The following is a 21,534-nucleotide window of genomic DNA, read 5'->3' on the forward strand; positions in this document are numbered from 1 at the left end:
ATGTACATTTTCCCAATGGAACACAAATGTAAATGTGTGTGTAATATATATATATATATATATATATATATATATATATATATATATATATATATATATATATATATATATAAAACAGGGGTTCTAACCCTTTATTGCTCTGTTTAAAAGAAGAAGAAAGGTTTTGCCTTTAGTTGTACATTTCTGGAGAGCTCCTTTGTATGGGTGGGTGGTGCGCTGCTCGGAGGAATACGGTAGGGGCGGGTGTGGCCGCAGTAGTAGGCGGATTACGGCAGACGCTGATGCCAATGATGAGTCAGAGTGTTTGGTGCTGATGTTGCTGCCATTTCATCAGACCGGAGCGGCGTTCTCTTCCTCCTCCTCCGTCCTCCTCCTCCTGTATCCTCCGGTCTCTGTGCCCCGGGCAGTGTAATGATGGGGCGCTGTGGTGTGCGGAGCCCGGTATAAGGAGGTAGGTAGGTGTGTGTATAGGGGGAGCCGAGCCTTGTGTCCTCCTATAGCCGAGGCCTGACACTCCCCTGTATTCCGGGAAGATGGAGGTGGTCTGAGCACCCCGCTGTCACCAGGAAGCCGAATTTCCTGTCCTCACCATCAACATGGCCGATCTAATGTATAGTGAGCGCTCACCTTTCCGAGGTGATCCTGCCTCTCCATAGAGCACCCCCTGCAGGCCGGCCTCGTCACTGCACCCTCCCTGTCCACAGGCTTTGTTGGTAGGTGAAGCCCTGACACCCCATTCTCAGAGGTGACTGACCCCCCCATAGGAGATCGCTCATACTCCGCTGCTAAGGACTCCATCCATTGTGGAGGTTGGGTTGTGTGACATTCTCCCATACACTCTATGGTACTGGTCGGCCTCCCTCTATATGGAACTGTCATTACCTGTATGCAGTGCCGGAGATTGTATACTATAAGAAGATCCGTTCAGAAGACAAGGAACCAGATCTGAGATAAAACCCATCGCATCCAACCCACCTGGAACAATGGAGGCCATCTGGTTGTATCAGTTTCGTCTGATAGTGATTGGGGACTCCACCGTAGGAAAGTCCTGTCTGATTCGCAGGTTCACAGAGGGCCGCTTCGCCCAAGTCTCTGACCCCACCGTGGGGGTGGATTTCTTTTCCAGGCTGGTAGAGATTGAACCAGGCAAGAGGATCAAGTTACAGATCTGGGACACAGCCGGACAGGAACGGTTCAGGTAAGAGGGACTGCTCACCTCTCTCTCGATATATGGGTCATTGGCTTTCTAGGGTGGATCCATCTTGTATTAAATCTGCACAATCTGAAGGCAGGGGCTGTGTTACCCATAGTGATGACACTTTACTGCTGGGATCTTGAGGTTCCTGTAGGCAACTCATAGGATTCTGAGGTTCCTGTAGGCAACTCATTGGATCCTGGGGTTCCTGTAGGCAACTCATAGGATCCTGGGGTTCCTGTAGGCAACTCATAGGATCCTGAGGTTCCCGTAGGCAACTCATAGGATCCTGAGGTTCCCGTAGGCAACTCATAGGATCCTGAGGTTCCCGTAGGCAACTCATAGGATCCTGAGGTTCCTGTAGGCAACTCATAGGATCCTGGGGTTCCTGTAGGCAACTCATAGGATCCTGGGGTTCCTGTAGGCAACTCATAGGATCCTGGGGTTCCTGTAGGCAACTCATAGGATCCTGAGGTTCCTGTAGGCAACTCATAGGATCCTGAGGTTCCTGTAGGCAACTCATAGGATCCTGAGGTTCCTGTAGGCAACTCATAGGATCCTGAGGTTCCTGTAGGCAACTCATAGGATCCTGGGGTTCCTGTAGGCAACTCATAGGATCCTGAGGTTCCTGTAGGCAACTCATAGGATCCTGAGGTTCCTGTAGGCAACTCATAGGATCCTGAGGTTCCTGTAGGCAACTCATAGGATCCTGAGGTTCCTGTAGGGAACTCATAGGATCCTGAGGTTCCCGTAGGCAACTCGTGGGATCGTGAGGTTCTTATAGGTAACTGGTGGGATATTGATGTTTCTGTATGTAACTGGTGGGATTCTGAGGTTCCTGTAGGTAACTGGTGGGATTCTGAGGTTCCTGTAGGCAACTCGAGGGATCCTGCGGTTCCTGTAGGCAACTCGAGGGATCCTGCGGTTCCTGTAGGCAACTCGAGGGATCCAGCGGTTCCTGTAGGCAACTCGAGGGATCCCGCGGTTCCTGTAGGCAACTCGAGGGATCCCGCGGTTCCTGTAGGCAACTCGAGGGATCCCGCGGTTCCTGTAGGCAACTCGAGGGATCCCGCGGTTCCTGTAGGCAACTCGAGGGATCCCGCGGTTCCTGTAGGCAACTCGAGGGATCCCGCGGTTCCTGTAGGCAACTCGAGGGATCCCGCGGTTCCTGTAGGCAACTCGAGGGATCCCGCGGTTCCTGTGGGCAACTCGAGGGATCCCGCGGTTCCTGTGGGCAACTCGAGGGATCCCGCGGTTCCTGTGGGCAACTCGAGGGATCCCGCGGTTCCTGTGGGCAACTCGAGGGATCCCGCGGTTCCTGTGGGCAACTCGAGGGATCCCGCGGTTCCTGTGGGCAACTCGAGGGATCCCGCGGTTCCTGTGGGCAACTCGAGGGATCCCGCGGTTCCTGTGGGCAACTCGAGGGATCCCGCGGTTCCTGTGGGCAACTCGAGGGATCCCGCGGTTCCTGTGGGCAACTCGAGGGATCCCGCGGTTCCTGTGGGCAACTCGAGGGATCCCGCGGTTCCTGTGGGCAACTCGAGGGATCCCGCGGTTCCTATGGGCAACTCGAGGGATCCCGAGGTTCCTATGGGCAACTCGAGGGATCCCGAGGTTCCTATGGGCAACTCGAGGGATCCCGAGGTTCCTACAGGCATCTTGTGGGATTCTGAGGTCCCTATAGGCAACTCGTGCACTTTTATTTCACTTTTGGCCCTAACGCAACATTGCATAGTAATAGTAAACCTGACAAGACAAGCAGGCTCGGAGGTTGTTCTCCCCAGGGCCAGCAGCACACCATGTTATAATATAGTGGAGTGGTGGAGGCCATGACTAGGTAAAGAACAGGTTGGTTGCAGCTATATTTAGGAGATTGGAGGCCTTGTAGGTGAAGGTTTGTAAACATGGACTCACATTGTAGTGCCTGTTCCAAAAACTAAACTCCATGTATGATCTTAACTCAGGGCTCGACAAATCAATGTCGCCATGGCGACTAGAAATAGCGTCCTGGCGACTTGGCTTGGAAGGTGGGCAAAAAAATATATAATTTTTTTTTGTGAGCTTGCGCCATCAGGTGGTGAGCCGTTGGTATTACAAGTTATTACCACCAGATGTGTGAGCTGACGCCATCTGGTGGTGGCCATTGGTATTGCAAGTTAAGCATTACAAGTTAAACAGCAATTCTAATGTCATTTTTCACTATTTTTACTGCCATCTTCTTCCCTCTAATTAGAACCCCCAAACATAGGATAAATAAATATATATATATATATATAACACCCTAGAGAATAAAATGGCGATTGTTGCAATACTTTCTGTCACGCCATATTTGCGCAGCGGTCTTACAAGCGCACTTTTTTGGGAAAAAATTACACTTTTTTTAATAAAAATAAGACAACAGTAAAGTTATCCCCATCTTTTAATATTATGAAAGATAATGTTACGCCAAGTAATTTGATACCCAACATGTCACGCTTCAAAATTTCGTCCGCTCGTGGAATGCCGACAAACTTTTACCCTTTAAAATCTTCATAGGCGTCGTTTAAAAAAATCTACAGGTTGCATGTTTTGAATTACAGAGAAGGTCTAGGGCTAGAATTATTGCTCTCGCTTTACCAATCGCGGCGATACCTCACATGTGTGGTTTGAACACCGTTTACATATGCGGTCGCTGCTCACGTATGTGTTCGCTTCTGCGCGCAAGCTCGTCGGGACGGTGTGCGTTTTCTGGCTCCTAACTTTTTTAGCTGGCTCCTAGATTCCAAGCAAATTTGTCAAACCCTGTCTTAACTGCATACTTAGTTCCGATTGGCCCAATGGAAGTTTGCATATTTCATATCTGAGGGGCCTCTGTGGAAGCTGATGATGTTGTTAGCACTACTACAGTGATCTTCTGGATCCTGTGCCAAGTGGGTGCCCTATTGCAAACTGACCATGACCACAGGAAATCACTCACTTGGCACTGCTGCCATTCACAGAACACCTTGTATTTCTTTTCACCGAATACAAGTCATTTGATTGGAAGAGGTGGAGATATTATGACCTCCACCTCATCCAATCAGAGAACACCTTGTATACAAGGCATACTATAAATTGTGTTAGTGCTGAGTGAGTGCCCCCCTGTGCTCAGTGTGCAGTTGGGCATCCACTGGGCACAGCACCCAGAAGATTGCAGCCATCATTGTAGTAGAGCTAACTACTACTCATCCACAGAGACCCCCAAGATATGAAACATGCAAACTTCCATTGGACCAATCTGAACTAAGTATGCAGATAAGATCTTGCCTGTTTTAGGGACAGGTACTACGATGTGCGTTCATGTTTACAACCCTTCACCTACAAGGCCTGGGATCTCCTAATCTGCCCCAGCGGTTCCTCAGGTATGAGATGTGCCCATATACGTTGGCTCAGGCCGGACCAAGTATGCAATTAAGGATCATACGTGAGGTTCAGCCTGAAGCCCTAATATTTGTTTCAAACTCAATTGTTTTTAGCAGGTTTGTTTTAAAGACACATTTCCCCCAAACTTGATCTTCAGGTCATGTGGCTATTGGCCGGCTGAATCAATCATCAGCTCCTTATCTCTTTTGGAGCGTCTGATGGGCAGATTTCTGAAACTGGTCCCCAGATCTGCCAACTGTTTGTACAGGGTTCAATCAACACTTTTAAATTATGGAGAATGCAGCAAGAGGAGTAAGACTTCTATGCCTATCTTTATATTGGCTGAAGTGGGGGGGCAGAGCTAGGGTTTCAATGTTAGAGTCTGGAGGATATAAATAAGGGAAGAAAATGTAGGCCAACAGCACCCATCCGCAAACTAGGAGAGCCAAACCTTCCAATGGATGTAAAGACTAATGTTGTGAACTGCTGTGTGTTTTTTTTTTTTTTTTTTTTTTTATAATAGTTTTATTATATTAATTTTAAGTGTTGATAAAAAATAAAATAAACTGTCTCTGTCCAATTAGCCTGTGGATGAAAGAGCTCTGGGAGTTTCTGGACAGCTTTTTCTTCTACATGTGTTGGGAGATTATACTCTTCTATGAGGCTGATGTATTGTAGAGCAGCGGTCTCCAGCCTTGGACCACTTTTCGTGTAGCCAATTTTTATAGAGGGGAGCGGGAAACGTGGTGGATGGTGAAGGCGGCTCACAAAGTCTCACAACCCCCCCCCCCCCCCCCCCGCACTGTAAAGAAGCACTGTGATATAAATTATAGCACATTGCAGTCATTGGGGGCCCCCCCCATCACAGTCTTCCTTGTAGTCACGTACCCCCCCCCATCACAGTCTTCCTTGTAGTCACGTACCCCCCCCATCACAGTCTTCCTTGTAGTCACGTACCCCCCCCCCCCCCCCCCTAAATGATAAAAAGTATTCAGTGCTGGAGAAATAAATAAATAAAATAACCTAATAAATATGCAAGCCAGCACTAGGGACAAATTCATAAAAAATTCCCAATAGACTATATAATATAAACAGTGCAGCGCAACAGTGAGAAATAAACAATAATAAATAAATAAATATATGATCACACGTTCATAACAGACGTAAAAAATATGGATAATGTGTCCATGTGAGTAAAAGTCCATATATAAATATATCCAAACGATCCAACTTAAAAGAATCCAAAATTGTAAGTGAAGAAATGACACCATACAATATCCACCACCAGTGCAAGATGGCCTCTCACCTCACAGCTTCGACCCTGCCGGGTCACAAAGCATGTCTATAAAGCCAAGGATCAGCTGAAAACCTCCATAAGGAACGAATGATTGAAGATGGCACCACGGATCCAAACCCGATCACTTTCCAGCAATATTACCACCATATAATAGGGAAGAAAGAGGAAAATCTAGTGCTCTCTGATAGAACTTCTTTTATTTAAAACGAAATGGAATAAAATGGTGCGCTCACATGTAAAGACACTCAGTATGCCGAGTGTGAGCTGTAACAGCATGTATGCATAACAGTCAGCAGTTTGCGGCGGTCGTAGGTGACGTCCTGCGTGCCCCCCCCCCCCCATCACAGTCTTCCTTGTAGTTGCGTACCCCCCTCCCCCGTCACAGTCTTCCTTGTAGTCGTGTACCCCCCCCTCCCCCATCACAGTCTTCCTTGTAGTCGCGTACCCCCCCTCCCCCATCACAGTCTTCCTTGTAGTCGCGTACCCCCCTCCCCCATCACAGTCTTCCTTGTAGTCGCGTACACCCCCCTCCCCCATCACAGTCTTCCTTGTAGTCGCGTACCCCCCCTCCCCCATCACAGTCTTCCTTGTAGTCGCGTACCCCCCCTCCCCCATCACAGTCTTCCTTGTAGTCGCGTCCCCCCCCTCCCCCATCACAGTCTTCCTTGTAGTCGCGTACCCCCCCTCCCCCATCACAGTCTTCCTTGTAGTCACGTACCCCCCCATCACAGTCTTCCTTGTAGTCACGTACCCCCCTCCCCCATCAGTCTTCCTTGTAGTCACGTACCCCCCCATCACAGTCTTCCTTGTAGTCACGTACCCCCCCTCCCCCATTACAGTCTTCCTTGTAGTCACGTACCCCCCCTCCCCCATCACAGTCTTCCTTGTAGTCACGTACCCCCCCTCCCCCATCACAGTCTTCCTTGTAGTCACGTACCCCCCCTCCCCCATCACAGTCTTCCTTGTAGTCACGTACTCCCCCTCCCCCATCACAGTCTTCCTTGTAGTCACGTACCCCCCCCCTCCCCCATTACAGTCTTCCTTGTAGTCACGTACCCCCCCTCCCCCATCACAGTCTTCCTTGTAGTCACGTACCCCCCCTCCCCCATCACAGTCTTCCTTGTAGTCACGTACTCCCCCATCACCGTCTTCCTTGTAGTCACGTACGTGCAGTTCAGTAAGTAAAATAGTATTTGATCCCCAAGCAAAACATATGTAGCGCCCCCTTACTTTCAGTATGGGCACTACGCTAAAGTTAGTGGGGAATGGGAGAGTTATTTTGCTCCCATTCACAATTTGCTAAATTGGGACTTCTGTCACTCCAGAAACGTCCACTGGGTCAGTCTGTGCTCCAGGGATGCAATGTCAGATGTTTCTTGTAGTGAGTGACCAGCTTTGCACACATCTCAGAAGAGATTTTGGTGCACTCTTCTTCTTTTTTTTTTTTTATAGATCTTCTAAAGTTTTCTGGCTAACTCTTGGCAACTCAAAGTTTCACCTCCCTGAATACATTTTCTATTGATTAAGGTCTGGAGACTGGCTAGGCCACTCCATGACCTTGATGTGCTTCTCCTTGAGCCACCCCTTTGTTGCCTTGGTTGTATGTTTTGGGTCATTGTCATGTTGAGAACCCCGTCCATTGGCCCCTGAATGTGGCAAAGCCGGCCTGTACTTTTAGCAGAGAAGCAACCTCAAATCATCATGTTCCCACCTCCGTGCTTGACTGTAGGGATGGTGTTCTTAGGGTCATAGTCAGCATTTTTCTTCCTTCACACTTTCAATCGCTAAAAAGATCTTTGAATAGTAAATTACTTGAATAATAGTAAGAAATATGTCACACCCCAGATCACCCCAATTCCTGCACTGTTATACCTCAAGTCACCCCGATTCCTTCTCCTATACATCTCAGGTCACCCCGATTCCTGCCCCTGTAAATTAGTAGTTCTCAATAGCTAACATGGTTCAGCGGGGTAGAGGACGGCTCAGGGAAATTGGGTCAGTGAGGCACTGTACAGGGGGCACGGCACAGGGGCTAGCGGGGCAGTGTACAGGAGTCAGAGGAATGGTCTCAGTGGGGCACTATACAGGGGACAGCGGGGCAGAGGAATGGGGTCAGCAGGGCACTGCACAGGGGTCAGCAGGGCAGAGGAGCAGAGGACTGGGGCCAAAGGAATGGGGTCGAGGGCTGGGTTCAGGGAAATGGGGCCATTGGGGCAGTCTACAGGGACCAGTGGGGCAGTCTACAGGGGTTGCGGGGCAGAGGACTGAGGTCAGAGGAATGGGGTCAGTGGGGCATTGTACAGGGATCAGAAGAATGGGGTCAATGGGGAAGAGTACTAGGGTCAAAGGAATAGGGTAAGTGGGGCACCGTACAGGGGTCAGCAGGGCAAAGGACTGGGTTCAGAGATATGGGGCCAGTCGTAGTCGATGACGTCACTGCGTTCTTGCCATTCAAAAGAACGGCTGGTCTTTTGAGTGGCCGTCTGTATACACGGCTTTGCAAGGCGGGATTCCTGGCCATGTGTAGAGGGCTTTCTCTCTTTTCCCGTTGGGATTCCCGGCCAAATGCTCTCCTGGCAGTGTGTGTGTACGAGGCTTGATACTGGGAAGTCATGTGACTGTGGATTCAGGTGTATAAAGTAGGCCTTTGGTTAAATTGCATTTGAGGCTTTTTACGCAGGTACATTGTCTTGTGAGATTATCTTGAGAGCTTTTTTGTTATTCTAGCAAGTGGCAGAGAAGCTAAGATATACCAAGCATCAGAATTCCAATTATTTGCTCAGTTTTCTCAGACCACAAGACTTCAAAGTCCCGATACACAATGGCCTCTCCTTTTTCAGTGTGTCAGCCCCACACAAGTCTATGGGAACTGATTTGACATCTGGAAGATGGAGGTATATGTAAAGGTAGTGAATGTGTTTTTTATTTTTCCTACATCAAAATCTCTTGAGTAAAGCCGAGAGCAAAAAAATCCCCTCTGGGAGTTTAACATGGAAAAGATGCAACAGTAAGAAAAAGTAAGCCCACAGTAAAGTCCTGGTGGTTTTCAGAGGTGCCTTTTATTTGAAATATAAAGTAGCTGAAACATCAGCCTTCTGTGGTAAAGCCTAAGGTGAACCTCCCCCAGTCTCATGTCTTTTGCAGGTTTTCTTCTAAGATTGCCCTGTATTTGGCTCCATTCATCTTCCCATCAACTCTGACCAGCTTCCTGTCCTTACTGAAGACAAGCATCCCCACAACATGATGCTGACACCACCATGTTTTACAGTGGGGATGGTGTGTTCAGGGTAATGTGCAGTGTTAGTTTTTCACCACACAAAGCGTTTTGCTTTTAGGCCAAAAAGGTACACTTTGGTCTCATCTGACCAGAGCACCTTCTTCCACGTTTGCTGTGTCCCCCACATGGCTTCTCGCAAACGGGACTTCTTATGGCTTTCTTCTTGCCACACTTCCATAAAGGCCAAATTTGTGGGGTGCACGACTAAGGCTGCTTTCACACTGAGACGTTTTGCAGGTGCTATAACACTAAAAATGGCACCTGCAAAGCGCCTTGAAAGAGCCTGTCCTTTCACTCCAATGTGAAAGCCCCGAGGGGTGCGCTGGCAGGATGGTAAAAAAAAGTCCTGCTACCTGCATCTTTGCAGCGCTGTAGGAGCGGTGTATACACCGCTCCTAAAGAGTCCCTGCCATTGAAATCAATAGGCAGCGCCGCCAAACCGCTGGCAAAGTGCCGCTGCAGCACCGCTTTGCAGGCAGTTTTAACCCTTTTTTCGGCCACTTGTGTTGGTCTACCACATAAAATACATTTATGTTTTTGGTTGTAACTTGACAGAACGTGGAAAATTTCAAGGGGTATGAATACTTTTTTTAAGGCACTGTAAAAATCGATCAATTCTGATGTACTGACTGCCTGTCTCATTTCTTGAGGCCCAAATACAACAGGACAGTTAAGATATCCCCCAAATGACCCTTTTTTGGAAAGGAGACAGTCCAAGGTATTTAGTAAGGGGCATGGCGATTGTTAAGTTGTAATTTTTTTGTAATGCATTTTTGGGAAAATTAGGGAAATTAATTGTTTTAAATTTTTCTTTTACATTCTGTCACCTGTACAGTACAGCATCGTCATATAACGGGTGTGGTGGTGGTCAGGGACACTGACTGGCAGGGCTGGACTTAGGGTGGTGGGGGCCCCTGGGCTTGAGTCACTCTCGGGCCCTAACTTCTATACATTACTTTAAATGGAACACAGTGATACATACACAAGCTATGCCTAGGGAAGCAAAACGGCATAAAATGAATGTGTGTATAGGGATAAATAACCCAATATGACCACAAAGAGCCTGGCAAGGAAAGGAGTTCCGCTGTACCAGTCAGATGGAGAGGGATCATATAATTCCGCCATACGAGCCGTCACGTCTGTCCATCGGTAGCCGCCGCAGCTATAAATAGTGTCATTCGGATGCCCGCACATGCGCAGAATGACCGGCATAATGACATCATCGCGACCGCGTCGCATAATGATGATGCGTAGTCATCACTAGTAAACATAGCGTTGTCCCGAAGGACATGATGTATACTGCGCATGGGCACAAAAAAGCACTGACAGAGTGCAATGTATTCAAAGGGCAAATCTAGCAATTGGAGCCAAAGTAACATGCCACATCCAGTAAAAGGACAGACACCGGGCATAATATTGCAAACATAGCTTCACAAGGGAAATAATAAAAGAAAGACAGTTTGTCTACTTGGACGGAGGACAAAAATGATCAATGTCCCTAGAATAGGTAAAAATGCTAGACCAATCAACACACTTTAAATGAAAAATTAAATGACTGGCATATTATTGAAAAACATTAAGCGTAAACGGGCAGGGCCCCCTATTGGATGAGGCCCATGGGCTTGAGCCCAGTCAAGCCCAATGGTAAGTCCGGCCCAGCTGACTGCTGACCTCGCAATCCGAAAGGACATCATATGATGTCCACATGGATCGATGAGAGGCTGGCCCTGGTGTCATTCGTACATAGGCCGGGCAGGAAGTGGTTAAGCAAGATTTGTTATGGCTCGAAGCCTATTGTGTAATATAATGGGTAATAAAGAGTGAATAAGAACGTCTAGTGTTGCACACTTACAGACCATGATTATCTGTAATGTATTCGGGAGTAGTAACTAGGGTTGTCCTGATACTGCATTTTTGAGACAGAGTGCAAGTACCGATACTTTTTTTTTTTTTTTAAGTACTCGCCGATACCGAATACCGATACTTTTTTTTTAATGTCATGTGACAGTGAAAGTATTTTTTTTTTTTTTTTTTTTTTACAGTGATTTTTTTTTTTTTTTTAGAAGGGGGGGATTGTCGGTGTGTGTGTTTTTTTTTTTTTTTTTTGCTTATTATCAGCCCTGTTGGGGGTCTTTGGTGAGATATCAGGGGTCTTAACAGACCCCTGACAGCTCCCCTTTAAGACAGAGAAAGGGACTAAGGACACAGATTCCCCAGTCCCTTCCTTTCTCTGTAGCCTCAGCTAAAACGAATGGAGAGAAGCTCCTCTCCATTCATAAACTGAAGCATCGTAAACACAGGTTACGATGTTTGAGTTATATGAATGGACAGAGTCAGTGTCCACTGATCAGAGTAAAGCTGCCCACAGATCGAAATTCAGCCAGTTCCCTATTTAACAGAAGTTGATGCAATTTGTCACTAGGACTCTTTCAAGATGCAGTAAACCTCTTTTTCAAGAGGTAAGTAAGCTTACTGCCTCTTTGGGGAAAAAAGTCCTAGTGACGAAACGTGCTGAGACAAAGCGGAAGTCAGCTGCTGGGACCCAGGAAACCATAATGGGGTCGAGTTTACTTTGCATTAGAACCTGCTAGCCTTATGGACAATATATGTGCAATACCTTCTTTTTAATAATAACCTGGTTTTAAAATACTTTAGAGATTATATGTCTCATTAATACCCTTACTGGAAGGAGTTGAGGCGGTATAAGAGTATGTTGCCTGTCTGGAGTAAAGCAGCATCTAGTGACTGTTTGGAGTATTACATTGTGCCTTTTTCCCCTATATGACCCGCTTGGTGATAAGAGGTCAATATTAATCTGATGAGAGTTCTTCTTGTGCACAGTTTTGGACACCATGGTGAAAATAAAAAGGACTCTTATTTTGAATTTGAATTACTTTAGTTGGGACTATTTTGTGTGGACTTTTCTCTCGATGTTCGTTATCTAGTTATTTTTACTGCATATTGTTTAATTTTTTAGCCCTGGTTTATATATTTATGGTAATATTTTTACCTATGCATGGTGAGAGGATTTGTTTCAGCAGCTTGGGTCTAGAGAGTTATAAGTGCAGGTTTTATACATGAATGGTCCCCATTGTTCCTTGTTGCAGACAACTTAGGCCTCGTACACACGATAGGTTAACCAGAGGACAACGGTCTAAAGGACCGTTTTCATCGGTCAAAACCGATCGTGTGTGGGCCCCATAGGTTATTTAACCATCGGTTAAAAAAAAGCCAACTTGCTTTAAAATCAACCTATGGATTGGTAACCGATAGGTCAAAACCGATCGTTAGTAGGCACGACCATCAGTTAAAAACGCACGCATTCTCAGAAACAAGTCGACGCATGCTTGGAAGCATTGAACTTCGTTTTTTTCAGCACGTCATTGTGTTTTACGTCACCGCGTTCTGACTCGATCGGTTATTTAAAGCGGTAGTTCACCCTCACTCACATGATTTTACCATCGAGACAGGCATTGTAGCGCGAGCTACAGTATGCCTGTCCCGATTTTTTTAACCCCGGACTCACCTTGTAATCGTACATTATCGATTTCGGCTCCCGCGGGGAATGGGCGTGCCTATGGAGAGGGAGGATGATTGACGGCCGGCCCTGGCACGTCACTCTCCCCGGAGACAGCCGGAGTAGGTCTCGCCTCTTCACGGCGCCTGCGCACAGGCTATGCGCAGGCGCCGTGAAGAGCCAAGCCTATTTCGGCTATTTCCGGAGAAGCGTGACGCGCCAGAGCCGGCCGTCAATCATCCTCCGTCTCCATAGGCACGCCCATTCCCCGGTATCTTCGATGTACGAGTACAAGGTGAGTACGGGGGTAAAAAAATCGGGACAGGCATACTGTAGCTCGCGCTACAATGCCTGATTTTATGGTAGAAGAAAAAAAAATTTTTTTTTGCGTTCATAGGGTGAACCCCCGCTTTAACTTATGGTGTGTAGGCGTGACGGACCATTAGTCAGCTTCATCAGTTAACCTAGGACAATGGTCCTTCAGACCATTGTCCTCTGGCTATCCTATCGTGTGTACGAGGCTTTAGACTTCCGGCTGGGATTCTATCATTCCTTTGGTTGTTTTGCTTGTACTAGCTCAGTTTTTAATGATCAAAGGCAGAGCTGGTGTGTCCTACCTTTTAATACTGCTTATATAATACTCTGTGGTTTAGGTAAGCCAAGATCTTTTAGCTTTTTGATATAGTTGAGCAGAGAATAGAGTCCTAATTTTTGCTATAGCAAAGCAAACATTTTATAGCTTTAATATGGCTGATATGTTGAGGCAGGAGATTCAGGCCTTAGGACATGGGTGCTCAACCTGTGGCCCTCTAGCTGTTGCGAAAACTACCCATCATGCCTCTGCCTTTGGGAGTCATGCTTGTAACTGTCAGCCTTGCAATACCTCATGGGACTTGTAGGTCCTCAACAGCTGAAGGGCCACAGGTTGAGCACCCATGTCTTAGGGCAGTAATGGCGAACCTTGGCACCCCAGATGTTTTGGAACTAAATTTCCCTTGATGCTCAACTACACTGCAGATTGCATGAACATCATGGGAAATTAGGTTCCAAAACATCTGGGGTACCTAGGTTTGCCATCCCTGCCTTAGTGTGACCCATTACTGCATATACTTACCTTTCCTTTTACTCCATGCCACTCTATTTAGCAGTCACAAGCAAAGGGAAGCACCGTATATACCCAAGTATAAGCCAAGGTGCCTAATTTTACCCCCCAAAAAACTGGGAAAACGTATTGACTCGAGTATAAGCCTAGGGTGAGAATGCAGCAGCCACTGTAAATGGGCAACAATGCCCATTTGCACGCCTCGCTGTGCCCATTGCCGCCTCGTTGTTCCCATTGCCAGTATACCTGAAATTTGTACAGGCTGCGGGCTTCCATTCATTGTTTAAAAGTCGCACTCTCCTCCTAGTCCCGTTCCGTGATAGGCGTTTCCCAGCAGCCTATCGCGGACGTCTTCTCATCCTTGGACTCGGTTTCCCAGCAGACACTGTGTTCAGTGTTCCACCAATCACGGACGTCTTTTCATCCTCGGACAAGAGGACGTCTGTGATAGGTGGAACACTGAACACAGTGTCTGCTGGGAAACGCCTATCACGGAAGGGACCAGGGGGAAGCCGCGACTTTTAAACAATGGACGCTCGCAAGCCTTTAGGTACACAGACTCGAGTATAAGCTGGGGGGGGGGGTATTTTCAGCCCTAAAAAAAGGGCTGAAAAACTCGGCTTATACTCGAGTATATACGACATCCAGCTCCGGGTATGACTCCATACCCTTGTGAATTGCTCAGCGGATGGTGAAAAGGGTCCTCAGCCCTGTTTAGGCTCTGACAAGTCAGTTTTAAGCTTCGTACTGGGATTTTCCTTGTTGCCAACAGACATGTATTGGAGGAAAGAAGCATATATGCTGCAGGGGATGGAGGAAGATTAATAATCTTTTTGCTATATATATATATATATATATATATATCTCTTTCAGCGATGGCTCTGCAGGGGCTCCTAGCTTGTGATATTAAATACATAATGAGAAATGTCTGAGCTTTTTGTATGCGGTTTTGTTAAGGCAAAGCTGGCAGTTTATACTTCATGGCTGACATTTTGAACTCGTATCTGGGGTAGGAAAACTAGTCTGTTCCAGCCTGATCAGATAACTCACAAAATGCAAATCAGGCACATCTGGTGTTCTGTATAGGTGACTACAATGATTATGTAAAGGCAAAGCAGACGCTTTCTAGCTTTTATGTCTAATATAATGAACAATTTCAGATTTATAATAAGGCCCAGGCAATGCTGATGCTTCAGGCCTATAAGGTGCCATTGCTCAGTGCCTACTCGTCACTATTTGTGAGGGAACACAGCTCTGTTATATTTTGAGAAGTGCAGGAACTACGTGTGATTTGTAACTCGCGCCTCCCTCCATGCTGTCCTTTCCAAAAACCCTGATACTAGTCCTTGTGCATCGTGCTTCTGGTCCCTTACGTTGTTTGAATTTGTCACCGCAATAGAATGATTGGGAAGCCATTGTGGTGGTTAGTTCCATTAAATTATTGATCCAGAAGCAGTTGGGTAATGGTATTGCTGTACTGCTATTATGGTTTTCAGAGCACTACATCTAGGAAATGACAGCATGGAGGTTATTGAAATGTCAGATTGGCATACCTCCTCCCCCCCCCCCCATCCGTTTTTAGTGAAAAGGGGAAAGGTTCACTTTAAAATATGTCTGGGCAAAATAAAACAAAAATATGCGATACATTTCTTAATGCACATTCCCTCATCCATTATTCCTATTGAAAAATACACTATATTACTAAAAGTATTGGGACACCAGCCTTTACACAAATATGTGCATGTTAAAGCAGGTGACCCAGTACTTTTGGTAATATAGTGTATATGTTAATACTGCCAGAAGCATGCATTGATTTCTTTTTCAGTAAAACGGTGCTGCTGCCTTGACTATTAAGAGCCGGTTCACATACTGTAGGGAAAGGTGCTCTTGGTAGATGTAGTTCTGGAGGATGTGACTATGGCAATAGCAACACATGCTGATCCCTCCTACCCCCATCTGACCCTGTGAGAATTATACAAGACAGGGAATATTCCACAGACCTGCTCTGTCTTCCTCTCCCCCCTCCCATCCCTGCCTGTCTGCTCGTGTCGGTGCTCCTCCCCTCTTGCTTCTCTCATAATTAAAGTGGAGTTCCACCCATATATATAACATTACATCAGTAGTTTTAAAAAATTGTCATTAGTCCTTTAAGAATTTTTTTTTTAGATGCCTTCAAAGTGTTGTTGCTAGGCAGAATAGTTAATCTTCCCTCTTCCTGCACCTAGGTGCTTAAGCCTCCTAACCTACACCGCACAGACTCCTGGGAATGTAGTGGGTGTAACTTTCCAGGAGTCTGTGCACTCCCCAGTCTCGAAGAATCATGTGACTTGGACAGTACAGGTGCTGAAACCTGATCTGAAACCTATTACAGTGCTTGTGCAGCACTGAGCATGTGTGAGATCTGCAAGGCTGAAATACAGGAAGTCATACAGTCTAGCTTCATGATGCCCACACTTAAGATGGCCCCAGTCATTTTCTATTTTATAAAGTGTCTAAATGCTGTAACAACCTAACAAAACAGACCTTAGTTTACAGACTAACTTTACTAGAATACATTAAGCTTGTGTATTACAGGGGTATTTATATTTAAAAAGTGAAATTGTGGCCGGAACTCCGCTTTAATATAAAATCCTCCCATTCCCTCTGTAATATAACAATAAGTGCCCCTGTGTTATATAAAAAAAAATGCTTATCTAAACCTATAACACAGCGGCTCCCAGGGATTACAAGACTCCTCCTTGTGTCTCTCTCTCTCTCTCTCTCTCTCTCTCTCTCTCTCATCAGTGGCAGTGCTCGGCCCCACCCACTGGTGCTGTCAGCCGGGCAGAGAAGAGAGCCGGGGAGTCACCTAAGCATGTTTTTTTATATAACACAGGCACAGGGGCACTTATTGTTATATTACAGTGGGGATGGGAGCTTTTTATAGAAGTGGGTTAATTAACAACCACTCATAGAAATGATTGTAAATACAACCTACCTAACTATGTTTTTTTTGTAAATAAAAGATGTAATTGCTTAGCAATACACTGAGGTTGATTTACTAAAACTAGAGAGTGCAAAATTGGATGCAACTCTGCATTGAAACCTATTTGGCTTCCATTTTTTTTTTTTTTGTCACAGCTTAATTGAACAAGCTGAAGGTAGAAGCTGATTGGCTACCATGCACAGCTCTACCAGATTTTGCACTCTCCAGTTTTAGTAAATCTACTCCATAGTGGTGTATTTGAGCACATCTTTATTTTAACCATGTAAACATAATGCTGTGACTTGTAGGGTAAGTGCAATAGTGATTAATATAAAGGGCTTATATATCATTACAGATTTATTGTAGTTTTAAATATTGTGTTTATAACTTTGTCTGCACCTTCAGTTTTTGTTCTTTGTTTTCATGCACATATGAAAGGAGTTGGTTTTGCAATTTTAATATCGCACTTCCAATATGCATTGTAGCAGGTCTATCTACTCTTTGGTTTTGGAGGATATAATTGGCTCTAAAACCATAGGTGTACTTTAAAGAGGTCAGAGGTAATTGATTGTTATAATATTGTATAGTATGTCAAATCATGTTAACTTGTAATCTAATATATGGGCTTGTAAATTATGGAAATGTTGCTCTCAAAGTCTGACACGTTTTTTTTTTTATTTAAAAATGTATTTTTTTTTATAGATCTATAACCCGTGCCTACTACAGAAATTCTGTCGGAGGGCTCCTGCTATTTGACATCACTAATCGCCGCTCTTTCCAGAATGTTCACGAATGGTTAGAAGAAGCGAAGGCCCACGTGCAACCCTATCAGATCGTGTTTGTTCTGGTGGGACATAAATGTGATCTAGACACGCAACGTCAAGTGACAAGACACGAGGCAGAGAAACTAGCCACTGCCTATGGAATGAGATACATCGAGACCTCAGCCCGAGATGCCATTAATGTAGAGAAAGCCTTCACTGACCTGACTCGTGACATATATGAGCTTGTTAGAAAGGGGGAGATAAATATTCAAGAAGGATGGGAGGGGGTAAAAAGTGGATTTGTTCCAAATGTAGTGCATTCTTCTGAAGAGGTAATTAAGTCCGACAGGCGGTGCTTTTGCTAAGCAGTACAGTTACTAATATGTAAGCCGCCATTACAGACTCTACTAATATAACACCATCCTAATGAATCTGACAAGTAAAGGTAACATTGACCTTGCACTGGAAGGGGTGAAGGTAGGTTGAACGGAAGAAGACAAAAAATTGCTTGTAAAACAAAAAACATTTCTAGACAATGAGCGTTCTTATAACTGGCAAGGGCCAAGTGTGTGTGTCAATGTTTAGGAGTTGGGATTCATAAGTCAATGATACCGAGAGTTCAGATACATCCTAATTCATTTGATAAATTCTGTGTAGTTTAATGTTGGTAGTTATATGCAGTGAATTAATACCGCAGTGTATTGGTCATGATATATAGTTATAGGAAACGCAACCCTTTTGTTTACTGTACTTTGAAAAACAAAAATGACGCACCAATGAATACGCTGTAGCTCTTTACGTAAAATTCAGTCATTTCTGTGGTAATATTGCAGTGGCTTAAAAAGAAAGACTGTTGCCATTGCACGGTGGAAACGGTGACGTTTTTGGTTTGACCTACAAAATGGCTGTTCCAGTTCTGTGGTGCCAACGGGCACACAGATGGCGGTTGTTTAAGGATGCCCCTGGCTTAAATTTATGAAATGTAGATGGTATTAATACTTTTTTGTTTTTTCAACATCATGATGATGAATTCTTTAAGTAATATGTAATAATCCCAGTTTTCCCCATTCCAAGAAATGTTATCTTCTAGTTTGCTTGTAGGTCAGTTGGACATGGTGACTCATTAATTCCATTGCAATGCTCAGGGTAGGTCACAAAAAATCCAAACTACAGGTCCAGCCTTTCCTGTGCATTGGGTCATTAAGGATCATGTCACGTGAGCGATGCAATGTTCTTGACTCATTTAAGAGGCCTGTGAATATCCTGAACTTACTATTTCACTTTATGATTGACATAAGCTCATGACTGTTGGGCAGATCATACCATGCACAGGAAGTTGCAGAGTTTAGAAACCAGTATGATTCAAGCCAAATGGGCATAAAAACTGGCCAGACTGGATAATTGGCCACCTGCTTTTGTAAGTCTCAGTCTTAAAGCAGAAGTCCGGGCTAAACAAACTTTGTCTAAATACAAGAGCCATGTATATTCTTATGTGAATTTTGAAGTCCTTAATGTATAATTTTTTTTTTCTATAGCTGTGTGCAATAATCCAGCATGGAAAAAATCCCTGTACTATGCCTCAGCACAGGATATTCCCATAATTAGACCAGTTCCTACTGCTGTCTCTCCTTGTGCAAGGTGACTGGTCTTGTATCCACCCCCTGATGATGTCACTGCTAGGATTACAAGGTAATATCTGAGTTTTTAGGAACATCTGTTGCACACAAGGATGATTTATGACATTTGTGGCTATTTTAGAATTTATTTGATTGAAAGTTTTTTTGTACCCGGTGTTCAGCTTTAAGTAAACCATTTCACTGACTTCAATCCTCCCTAATGTAATTTAAAAAAAGGGACAGGAGTTATGTTAAAGTGGAGGTTCACCCTAAAAACGATTTTTTAACATTAGAGCCAGCATAGTAAGGGCATTTACTTTCGGCAGTTTTTTTTTTTTTTTTCTCCGTACTTACCTTTATATTCTGATTTGGTCCAGGGCTTCTGCGTTCTGATGACTCCGGGACTGGGCGTTCCTATCCCTGCCTCAGGCTTCCGATGACTGCGGGACTGGGCGTTCCTATCCTTTGGTTCGATGATTGACGGCTTGTGAAACAGGTGACCTGTCGCACGTCACCAGATTTCCGGAAATAGCCGAGCTGCGAATCGGCACTATATGGCGCCTGCAGTGTATAGCTGACTGCGTAGGCGCCGTATAGTGCCGACTAGCAGCTCGGCTATTTCCCGACATCTGGTGACACGCGTTGTGCGACAGGTCACCTGTTTCACAAGCCGTCAATCATCGAACGGAAGGATAGGAACACCCAGTCCCGCAGTCATCGGAACCCGGAAGCCCTGGACAAAAACAGAAATATAAAGGTATGTACAGAGAAAAAAAAAAAAAAACCGCCGAAAGTAAATGCCCTTACTATGCTGGCTCTGCTAGATGTAATATACATTTTTTTGTTTTTTTGGATGAACCCCGGCTTTAAGGCTTACAAGAGGACTGTTGGAGGCAAATACTCTTCTGTTCTACATCAAGAAGAGGTTTGATTTATTTGCATGTTTTCCTTCTTTTTTTGCTGGAAAACCTTGTTAATATTTAGAATTCAAAAACTATATAATATACTATATCAATTGCTTATCTAATTTAAGTTATTTGTTTAATTTTTCCTATTTTCTGATAAAAAGTATAATCTTGACCAAATATAATATTTTGCACTAATCGACAAGAGAAACGCCTAACTAAAATAAGCAATAGGTCAATAAAAAAAAAACTCCCTTTTCTTTCTGTGGTAGTACAACCTTGATGCAGATTTTCACCTAACTGGGATTGGTAAAGCAAGTTCTAATTCTCTTGCCTTTATGCCAGGTTTTGTTAGCTTCAGACTGACCACTTTGCTTTGATTCTAAATGTTCATCTATTATAATAATAATTTAGCAGAAAGTACCTGTAGATATTTGATTCTACTTTGTCCCGCTCCTGAACCTATACGGGTTTTGGAAATAGACTTGGGGGGATTTTTTTTCTGCTAAACTACACATTTTTGGAGGATGGTTTGCTCTCCCCCTTAGAGCTCAGTGACAAATGTGGCACTAGGTTTTGGCGATTGATTGATACATCTGGGATATTAGTATGTATGGAGAACTTGGGGAGATACAATTTAAAAATAAGATAAAATTGTTTACTGCAGGGTTTGACAAATTTGCTTGGAATCTAGGAGCCAGCTAAAAAAGTTAGGAGCCAGAAAACGCACCTCGTCCCGACGAGCTTGCGCGCAGAAGCGAACACATACGTGAGCAGCGCCCGCATATGTAAACGGTGTTCAAACGCAATTTTGAAGCCTGACACGTTGGGTATGAAAAATGGGGATAACTTTACTGTTGTCTTATTTTTTTATAAAAAAAAGTGTAATTTTTTCCCCAAAAAGTGCGCTTGTAAGACCGCTGCGCAAATACGGCGTGACAGAAAGTATTGCAACGATCGCCATTTTATTCTCTAGGGTGTTAGGATAAAAAATATATATAATGTTTGGGGGTTCTAATTAGAGGGAAGAATATGGCAGTGAAAATAGTGAAAAATTACATTAGAATTGCTGTTTAACTTGTAATGCTTAACTTGTAATACCAACGGCCACCACCAGATGGCGCCAGCTCACATCTGGTGGTAATAACTTGTAATACCAACGGCTCACCACCAGATGGCACCAGCTCACAAAAAAAAATTTTTTTTTTTTTTTTTTTTTTTTTTTTTCCCACCTTCCAAACCAAGTCGCCAGGACACTATTTCTAGTCGCCATGGCGACCTGGCGCCCGGGATTTGTCGATCCCTGGTTTACTGTATGACCACTATGTGGCATACAGTATACAACAAACCTAAAGTGACCATTTGCCTACGCAGGGTGAAGTAAAAAGGTATCCATTTTAACCTTTAACCTTTCCCCATCCCTTCTGCTTCATACAAGAGGGATGGAATATTTCCCTGGTATGGGTAGACGCCCTCTCCCATGGGGAAGGAGTCCATATGTCAATATGAAGCTTA

The 21,534-nt window shown here is 44.8% G+C and overlaps 1 protein-coding gene across 1 annotated transcript; it reads left to right on the forward strand.

The window, feature by feature from the left end:
• The first annotated feature begins 260 nt into the window (after positions 1-260).
• Positions 261-19,027, forward strand: RAB39B (RAB39B, member RAS oncogene family). The gene is made up of 2 exons (XM_040323914.1): positions 261-1,198; positions 17,437-19,027. The coding sequence occupies exons 1-2, from the start codon at positions 984-986 to the stop codon at positions 17,861-17,863; spliced, it is 642 nt and encodes a 213-aa protein (XP_040179848.1). The 5' UTR covers positions 261-983; the 3' UTR covers positions 17,864-19,027.
• Positions 19,028-21,534: the final 2,507 nt, after the last annotated feature.

The sequence above is a fragment of the Rana temporaria genome, chromosome 9 (genome assembly GCF_905171775.1).
Source record: "Rana temporaria chromosome 9, aRanTem1.1, whole genome shotgun sequence".
Lineage (NCBI taxonomy): Eukaryota > Metazoa > Chordata > Amphibia > Anura > Ranidae > Rana > Rana temporaria.